Source organism: Bison bison, unplaced genomic scaffold (genome assembly GCF_000754665.1).
Source record: "Bison bison bison isolate TAMUID 2011002044 unplaced genomic scaffold, Bison_UMD1.0 scf7180017864293, whole genome shotgun sequence".
In the NCBI taxonomy this organism is placed as follows: Eukaryota; Metazoa; Chordata; class Mammalia; order Artiodactyla; family Bovidae; genus Bison; species Bison bison.
The window spans coordinates 1,266,045-1,275,927 of record NW_011494865.1 but is presented as its reverse complement, the minus strand read 5'-3'; the positions used below and the strand labels follow the sequence as shown (position 1 = coordinate 1,275,927).

The 9,883-nt window shown below is 51.3% G+C and overlaps 1 protein-coding gene across 2 annotated transcripts in view; it reads right to left on the bottom strand.

Moving 5' to 3' along the window:
* The window catches only part of CLEC16A (C-type lectin domain family 16, member A), a 229,142-nt gene that overhangs the window by 177,464 nt on the left and 41,795 nt on the right, over positions 1-9,883 (bottom strand). For both annotated transcript variants that reach the window (XM_010850663.1, XM_010850664.1), the window contains exons 8-9: positions 8,363-8,416; positions 4,827-4,940 (exon numbers count right to left, since the gene is read on the bottom strand). In XM_010850663.1, coding sequence (XP_010848965.1) covers positions 4,827-4,940; positions 8,363-8,416 — 168 coding nt within the window. The remainder of the gene's footprint in view (positions 1-4,826; positions 4,941-8,362; positions 8,417-9,883) is intronic.

Sequence of the window (9,883 nt, the reverse complement as noted above, 5' to 3'; positions counted from 1 at the left end):
CAGTGGTCATGTATGGATGTGAAAGTTGGACTGTGAAGAAGGCTGAGTGCCGAAGAATCGATGCTTTTGAACTGTGGTGTTGGAGAAGACTTTTGAGAGTCCCTTGGACTGCAAGGAGATCCAACCAGTCCATTCTGAAGAAGATCAGTCCTGGGTGTTCATTGGAAGGACTGATGCTGAAGCTGAAACTCCAATACTTTGGCCACCTCATGCGAAGAGTTGACTCATTGGAAAAGACCCTGATGCTGGGAGGGATTGGGGACAGGAGGAGAAGGGGACGACAGAGGATGAGATGGCTAGATGGCATCACCAACTCGATGGACATGAGTTTGAGTAAACTCCAGGAGTTGGTGATGGACAGGGAGGCCTGGTGTGCTGCAGTCCATGGGGTTGCAAAGAGTCGGACATGACTGAGCAACTGAACTGAACTGAACTGAGTCCTTTCGCACTTTCCAGAGAGGAACCCAGGGCCAGCTAAGCTGCAGGCCCAGCTGCACGCAGAGGCTCAGACACTAACACTACTCAGCAACGTTCAAAACTGAGCCATCATTGTTGTCATCATCGTCATCGTTGCCAACACCTGACCCTCTGTGCCGTGCGTCCGGTTACAGGGCTCCTCCCTTTGGGGAGCACTGAGTATGCCTCTGTGTTAATCATCCCAACAAGGGAGGTAGCAGATGCAGGGCTGTTCTGAAGCCTCAGAAACTCAGACCACTATGAAGCTAGCATCTGATAGTTGGGCCCTGATGTGTGCTAGGCTTTGGAATAAACACTTTGTTATTCAGTTGCACAGTAGTATTTGACTCCCTAGTGACCCCATGGACTACAGCACGCCAGGCTTCCCTGTCCTTCACTATTTCCCGGAGTTTGCTCAAACTCTTGTCCATTAAGTCAATGATGCCATTCAACCATCTCACCTTCTGTTGTCCCCTTCTCCTGTCTTTGCTCTTTCCCAGCATCAGGGTCTTTTCCAATGAGTTGGCTCTTCGCATCAGGTGGCCAAAGGACTGGAGCTTCAGCTTTAGCATCAGTCCTTCCAATGAGCACTCTACAGAGCCTAGCAGGTTCCAGTCCGTGGGGTCGCAAAGAGTTGGACATGACTGAGCGACTGAGCATGTGCTGCGTTTAATCCTCTCTGCAAAGGTTCAGTTGTTATTCTGATTGGAAGGTGAGGACATGGAAACCCAGAGAGGCGGATGAACTTGCCCCAGACACACCTAGTAAGGCGAGGAGTCAGGATGGAGGGGCCCAGGCAGCCCAGCTCAGAGTCCACTGCACCAGACAGAACGGGGAACCGCCCCGAGCAAAGAGAAGGCGCCCTGTGAGGGTCAGGTTCTGAGAGTCAGGAAGAACATCACAGGAGCCCCTGTGACCCTGCCACCAGGTCACCCACTGAGCCACTTGGGGCTGCGGCGGACCCCAGGCATCTCCAGCCAGTCCCGGGACAGCACAGGCGACACAGGCGTCTCCAAGACAGGATCCCCTGTCCTCGCCGGGCTGGGGAGCCCAGTGAGGAGGAGGGGCGTGTCTTTCCTGGGCACCAGCGCATCTCTCTCAGGGAATGAATGAATGAATGCAAAAACCAAGGAAGCAATTCCACAGAAACCCAGGATGAAAAAAGTCCCTTCAAAAACAAAAAAGTACCTACAGGTAATGATGCACATCCCATAATCTAATCTGTATGTTCATTTTGCAAAAGTAATGAGATGCTGGCGGTTTCAGAATGAGTGTTCTCTTACCCTTTTTTCCCCCAACAAGAAAACTATCTGCTCTGCGTTACAGTTACAGCCAGAGTTATCCCTTCACAGGGACCATATGGTTTTAATGCACAGATGAATTCCAATTAGACGTCTATCTAAGCATGCTGATGTGTTTTCAATTTAACCCTAAATTACAGACTTTTCAAGTAACTCTGCTCTCCCCTCTGCTTCTCTCTCTTCAATTTTGGTTTGGTTTTGTGAAAGGTCTGCTGGTAAAATGAAGCAATACCAGTAACTTATCTAACAAATTACGGGAAGGAGAAAGTAGGTTAAAAAAGACCAAGAAACTTAAAACAAGTATGATCAAACCACATCCGAGTCAGGCAGGAAACAATAGGAGTCTGTTCTTGCTTGGAGGGAAGAGAGGTAAATCTCACCAGGACTATTGTCAAACAAGTTGATGAGAGAAGCCCTTCCCGATTTTCAACAGCAGTCGTCAAAATACAACAGACTTCGATTTCACACTCAGGGAAAGGTAATAACCGGAAGCAGAAGGCTGACACTTTCACTTGGGCTGGTGAGTCTTCACACACGCAAAAGCGTTTCATTTTTAGTTCAGGTGTCTCTGCCAGGAGCACCGTGTGTCTATCACAATGGAGGCGGGAGAAGAGAAGGCTGTTGGGAAAATGAACAAATCTTGGAGATGATCCTGCTGATCGGAGGTTCAACTAAATTGGGAATCCGAAGCTGAGAGGTTGTCAGCAACTTCCATGCCATTTGCTTTTGCTCTAATTGCAAATGCCACGTACCGATGTGAATATCCTGCTTTGTGACACTGTCCTAGTGTTTTGCAAGACATCATCCCTGGGGAAACTAGGGAAAGGGTAACAGATTGCTATAGTTTATTTCCTGCAACTGCATGTCAATCAATTTCAATGAAAAGCCCTGTAAACCCAAGCACCCCAACAGTCTCTGGGCTCACCTCTTGGAACGCTAAGTCTAACTGCAGTTAGCGGTGATCTTGGGGTCTGGAAATCATGTGACAGAAGGAAGTCTGAAGGAACCCACTACATTCTCATCTGTTATTAACATAACTGTAGTGTGAGTTACCAGCTGGCTGCGTGGGGACTGGACAAACCTGATGGTCGACACAGGACTCGTCTGATGGGGGCAGGGGGTGGCCTCTGAGGAGCTTCTTACAGGAACACAGGCACAACTGGGACCAGATCTTCAGACTGTTAAGACCATCCTGAAATCTGGATTTTTATGTGAAACCTCCCAAATTTTAGAGTTGGCAGGCGATTCATAAATTTTTCTGACACTGTGAAGACCAAACCAAACAGTTCTGAGGGCCAGCCTGCAACCTGTAGACACCTTACGTCTATCTTCTCCCCATCCTCACCACAGCTTTCCGAGTGGGACTGACATTCGCTGTTCTCTAAATGGGGTATAATGACTTTCCCAGGGCAACCCCAAGGCTGCAGGGGTCCTCAACAGCCCCGCCTGGAGACCCTGCTGACTCTTCACTCGCTGTCCTGTAACTTGCATTCACTCAGCAAAAGAGAGTTTAAGAAAGCTGCAAAGAAATCTCTCCAGTGGTATCAACAGTATTAGCACTGTCAGCTCCACGTTCTCCAGCCCGCGTGTTGTCACATCATGGACCACGAGGGGAGTCCTTTCACCCTCATCACTTCCAAGTTAAATCCTCTCATCAAACACTACTCCTGCCCTTTGGAGCATTTCCAAGACCTGAAATAGTAGCCTTGTTTGTAAGTTTTATCAACGTTCTGCCCCTCCTACGAAATCATAAAGCCCCGGCATGGCAGGGGCTATTTAGGTTTTGTATATTACCAGAACTAGCACAACTCCTGAACTAAAGAAAGGGTGCAGTAAATACTTCTTGAACGAATTGAAGAAGGACAGGCCAGACAGGGGCCATGAAAAGACCTCATTCAATTCAGCTGAACTAATGCCACCACCAATGAGGATAGAGGTTTCTGGAAACCTTTTCAGAGGTTCTGATTTCCCTTAAAGAGCACAGTGGCCCGGCCAAGACACTGCAAACCAGGAAAACCAGAAGGGCAGGGGCCTCGTGTAACTGCACTCCACGGAGTTCTGACCCTTCACGCTCCAGGACCACACTCCGCCCACTCGCTCAGATATGACAACAGAGTTGACTGCCCAAGGGTAAGCCCGGCCCCATCACCTGTGTGCCGACTGCCTGAGAACAGGGCTGCAGAGACAGGGCCTTTAGGTGAGCACTGCTCATCTCAGACACTCACAAGACTCAATAGCAGATAAGATGCCTGCTCCGAACAGGTAAGACCTTGGACGAGAGAGAACCGGGAGCAAGGGCCTTCTGGGCACAAACGTGCAGGGAAAGCACAGGGCTCTCTGGCGACCAAGCGAGAGGTGCCAAAACAGAGTGAGCAGGACGGGAGCGGGGAAGGCGGGCCAGACACAGGGCCAAGCAGGGAAAGCCTCGGGGCAAGTCATCGCCCCAGTGACTGGGGTTTCCCTTCAGCAGAGCACCAAGCGCACAACGTGGCAAACCATAAATGTGCCGTTCAGGCCATGCTGGTGACGGGAGTACTGGCTCCAAATGCAGCTTTCTAGCATCTCCAGAGACATGAGAGGACCTGTCCACAGGGTATTTTCTCCACCTAACTGCAGAAGGACTTTAGGCCGGGGTGAGCTGTAACTGCTCACGAAGGATACATACATTCTCCAATTTGTCACAGTCCCCACCGCTCCCTATTGGGCTCTCACGGGGTCTGTGTCATTCAGATATTCCCTGCCCAGCTTCCGTAGACAGCAGGGCCTCAGACAAAGTATTCTCTCATTCTGCCCCAATAACCGCGCCCCACAGATACACACCCTGAAGCCCAGAACGGGACGATTCCAAGTTCAATAACACACGCACAGTCAAATCCACTCTTGGTACCCAACCCCAGATTCTTCTGGGTATGTCAAGACCAGTGAGGTCCCCTGAATCCCAGACCAGCTTACACATCAGTGCTGTAAAGAGCAGGATGTTGGTCTCTGGTTTGAGAGAAACACACGTGAACAAAATGAACCACGGTGTCTTATCAGGGTCTTGAGACAGTCCCCCCGCTAATGACTTACACAGCTTCTCTGAACATCCTGTTCAGGCTTAGCGTATGTCTCAGACAGATCGCCGTTCAGAATGACTTCAGCTAACGAGTTCACCAGGGGTGCATGATGTATAATTAGGAAGACCTGGTGAAGGAGGAAAAAAAAAAGGATTTGCATTAAAGCACATAGACTTTCAACCTCATCCTTCCCTCACCTGAAGTGACGAGGCTGGGCTACTGCACAAGCCTCGTCTTAGCGGCAATCCCAGTGACGCGAAATCCAAAGAATGGGTCACATCTGGGAGAAACAAGTTGGACTTTTCTCCTCCTAGGGGCGGGCCCTCCTTTCAGACTGTTGCCTATTTGGCTGGCTGCTCGCTGGCGGAAAGAAGTGCGTTAAAGCACAACTGTCCCTCCTGGCCGCCTGAAGCCAAATCGGGCTGAAGTGAAGCAATGTGGGAAGGGAATGCCAAACCCGCACCCTCTTTTCTCTCCGCAGGCGTTTCAGTGTCAAATCCGATTAGGATAAGACTAGGAGGCCTTGGCCCAGCCCTTCAGTTACGCGGAGGAAGGGGCCAGCAGGCCTTGTTCCAGTCGGGGACTTGGCAGAGGGTCGGCCACGCAGAGATCCCACCCATGGAATGAGCTCTTCCCCTTGCGGTGGGTTTGAGCGCTCAAGAATTCCAGGGCGGCGCTGGGAGGTGTGGAAACTGGGGAGGAAAAGCCGCTTGGGCCAGAGACCAATGGAGTCGTGCCAGGCGGCAAGCATCAGAAGGCACTGGGCTGTCGGGGGGGGTGGGCTGGCCACCCCACCCTGTTGCCTGGCGTCCAAAGGAACGGCCTGAGGAGTCAGGGTACCCACACCACCTTGGAGAGCCGGCTCAGAAACACCGACCGGTGTGTTTCAAGATGCAGTGGTAATACCGGCTCCGCAGGGCAGTGTGGGATGGACCCACCATCTGCATATCAGAAGTTGTGTGCGCACATCTGTATTTGTTCATATATACATGCATCAGGCGTTCCAAATCTTGGCACTGTTTTACGATTTTTTCTGATGTGAACCACTTTAGAAGTCTTAACTGAATTTGTTACAATAATGGTTTCGGTTTTATGTTTTGGCTGTTTGGCCTCGAGGCATCTGGGATCTTAGTTCCACGACCAGGGACTGAACCTGCACCGCCTGCGTCGGAAGGCGGAGTTTTAACCGCTGGACCGCCAGGGAAGTCCCTCCTGGCACTCTTGTCCGGTGATAAATCCTTACTGTAAGGGGGCAGCCCTGGGCATCATAGGATATTTGGCAGCATCTCTGGCCTCGAACCACTAGATGCTAGCCGCACCCCCTCCCCCAGGCATGACAACCAGCAACGTCTTCAGACACTGCCAGCTGTCCCCGGGCTGGGGGTAAAATCACTGCCAGTTGACAACATCTCCGGAAGGAGCTGGGGAAACCCTGTAACTATAGTTGTCTCTGGAGACAGAAATCAGGAGACTGAACAAAAAAAAAAGTAGAAAGACAACTTGGTTTTCACTTGTTTGAACTTTATCACTTAAAAAAATTACTTAAAAATATTGTAAAAGAAAAAAAAAAGGAGAGGCAGAGACTAAAATACTAGCCGCCTCTGGGGAGTGGGACTGGGTATGTGGCAGGCAGTGGTAAGAGGGAACTTTTCCCTACATGTCATTTTGTACTATTTGAGGAGGGTGACTATATTGTTCAAAAAATTAAATACAATTCAGATAAAAGGCACGGTACAATAAACAAATGTTGTACCCACCTAGGGGAAAAAAAAAGCACATTTGTTTTAAAACACTGAGGAGATACCAACTACCACAGACTATACAGCATGACAAGCGGGTTAGCCCACATCAGGGGCTGTGGCGGGCATTCAGATGTGAGTGACCATGACGACGACGAAGGAATTAAGTCCACAAACATCCAGTGAGCACCTACTGCAGCCCACCTGGTGACGGCCAGTGTGGACACGCATGGTGCTCTTCTCGGCTATGCCCTGGACAGAGGAAAGCGGGGAGAAGGGCAGCGAGTAACTGGGAGGTGGGTGGAAGCGTGTGCCCGCCGGAGGCAAAGGCTGGGCTGGCCTGTCCCAGTCATGCCCTTGTCCCCAGCGGTGGTTTAGTTTCAGCTGCACAACATCTCCATCACACCAAATTAATGTCATCAACACAAATTTTCTTGGTTTAGCAGAGATGCTTGAAAAATAATTCGGAAGGATGCTCTGATGCAGAGTTTAAGGACCAGAATTCATGCCCGATTTGAGGTTTTCGGCCAGGGGATGATCAAGTTCCGTGGAAATGCAGGGGTGCGAGAGCCCTTTACTCGGGCTGAGGAACGCCAGTGACAGCACTTTTCATGAGACACTGAAACACGTAATGAGCTGCCTAGGCGGCTGGACCTTTCCTAGGAAAGCGGGAGAAAGGGGATTCTCAGAGCAAAGCGTGGCCTGACCCCAGTGATCCTCGGGGTGTGCCAGCAGCTGAAGGGTGCTGGGGGTGCTTGCCACGGGATTCCTGCGGTTCTGCATCTGGCCGGCTCGCTCCTGCCAGGCTCCCAGCATCCTCAGCAGGGGAAGCGGGACGATTGGTAACGAGGTGGTGGAAACAGCTGCCAGGAGGGGCAGGGGATTGCAGGGAGCTCCCTCACACAGAGGGGCATTCAGGCATCAGCGTGCAGCTCCCAGCACACAGAGCCCCCAGAACGAGAGTCCCAGAGTAACGTGAGCCGGTCACGTGCAGAGCCCGGCCGCTGAGAAGAGGCCGGGTCAGCATTTCTCTTCCCAGGCCAACAGGAGATGGCCCCACCTCAAACGCAAAATGGCCTGAGACCTGGCGAGAAGGACATTCTCTCGGCAGAGCAAATGAATACCTAGGCCACTGCAGAAGTGGGAACAGAGCTCTGGTCAAACGTCTAACTGCTTAACAGTCTAATGAGATGGCCTGAGAGTCCACACTGCGTGTAATAAAAATATTTTTAAACTTATGTAACTGGGTCGCCATGGAGTTTTTCCCTTCTTGTAAATATTACATAATTATGAGAAGGAGACACACTTGTTGAAGACAGGGAGGCAGACAAGTTGGCTCAAGACACAAATTTGGGTACTGAGGCTGCTACGAGATACCTTCCAGAAGGTAACATGGGCCCCAGGACCACGACAACGGCCTCATTAGTGGGAGTTGGTTAAATCGCGGCGGCTCTGTGAACACATGCTGGGTCCCCCAGCTTCGGGCCTCTTTCAAGATGGCCATGAGCAGGGGCCACACGGGCCACGTTTTCAGGGTATTTAGAACACCCCCTGGTTGTTTTGGAAAGCTCGGGCCCCACAGTGAAAACCAACGACGTATCTGCCAGGTTTGACTTATTTCTCACTTCTTTTTAAATTTCCAAGTACTACCATGAAGAAGATACATAGCCCCTTGACTCAGGGTTGTTTTATTTCAAGATGGGGGACGCACACAAAGAAGATGGATTGAGATGGCCTGGGAAACTTCCGAAAGGCAGCGGTGCTCCGGGACCCCAGTGTGGTGGGGACACGGGTGAAGGATCAGACATACCTGGGAGAGAAGGTACAGAGAAACCGGCAGGCTGATCTTCGGTCGTTCTCCTCCCTGGTGAAGGTTGAGGGGATGAGAGAAGTCTGGGTTACACATGTGAGTGGTACGTAATACCCTACGCCAGAGGCCATCAGTCTGAATGAGCAGCACCCAACACACAACTTCCTCTAAGACCCTAAGGTTCTTCTTTCCTGGTGGCAAAGTCGACCCTGCAAAATACATTCACAGCTCATCCCATCCAATGGGTTTCCCAGGTGGTGCCGTGGTAAAGAACCTGCCTGCCAGTGCAGGAGACATGGGATCGATCCCTGAGTCGGGAGATGCCCTGGAGAAGGAAACGGCAACCCGCTCCAGTGTTCTTGCCTAGGAAATCCCACAGAGAGAGAAGCCTCACGGGCTATATAGTACACGGGGTCCCAAAGAGTTGGACATGACTGAGCGACTCAACAACAATCCCATCCAATACTATTTGCAAGGCTGCTAACCTTCCACCTGAGAAACCTTTCACCCTGAGTCATGGATTAGATGCTGGACCCAAGAGAAGAACCAGCTCCTTAAATTACCAAGAATGTTAATTTCCCCCAGCTGGGGCACCAAGAACCTGGCAAGAGAGGCCCCAGAGGCCTGCTCTCAGGAAGTGGGGCAGGGAGAGGTGGGGGCACCCTGATCTCAGAGAAGCCACTCATCTATACTGGGCTCCAATGAGCTCCATCTCCTACCAAGCCTGTAAGGATCTTCAGGACCCTTGTTTTGCTCAGGGAGGTTGACTGCCTGGTCCAAGGTCACGAGGAAAGAGGCAGAATTTGAAACCAGGCCTGAAAACACCAGTTCCCCAGCTTTCTCTCCCCCTCCAGAGTGGCATTAGGTGGCTCTCGTTAGGGCTGCAGTTTTTTCTTTGAGTCACCTGTTTGTAACAAGAAGCCCCGTGTTCTGTCTCCAAAAAGAAAGCTACACCCCCATCTAGCTGGGACATGCGCAGAGGCTGAAATCCCTGCAGAGTAACCAGCTGGCTCTGTCCTACCTCCCGTCAAAGCCTCCACCCCTTCACTCTCGGAGGCACTGGCCAAAGGTCCCCTCCCCTCGAAGTGGCATTTTTCTTGGGGACGGGCACTGAGAACCACCAGCTCAGAATCACTTCGGGGGCAGGGTCCCGGTGCCCTCCAGACCCCTGAGCCAGAAACTCTGAGAGGAGGGAGAAAACATATCTGAGAAAGTGCCCATGAACGGGCTCATGGGCCGTTCGAGGGCTCCACCGCCTGTCACTGTGGACAGTCTCTGCCCCGAGATCTTTTCCTGGGTGTGCTCCATCCCCTTCCGGCCATTCAAGTTTTGCAGCTGGCTGGATCTTCTCCAAGTTAATTAGCTCTGGCAACTAGCCGAAAAAGTGAGCAGGGATGAGAGCACCTCAGGAGAAGCACGCACAGAAACCAAAACCCTGAATTTGCAGAGGTTTCCTGTCTCCTTTGGATGTCAGTAATCTTTTCTCATTCATTTACTGTCCACACACACACACACTCACAC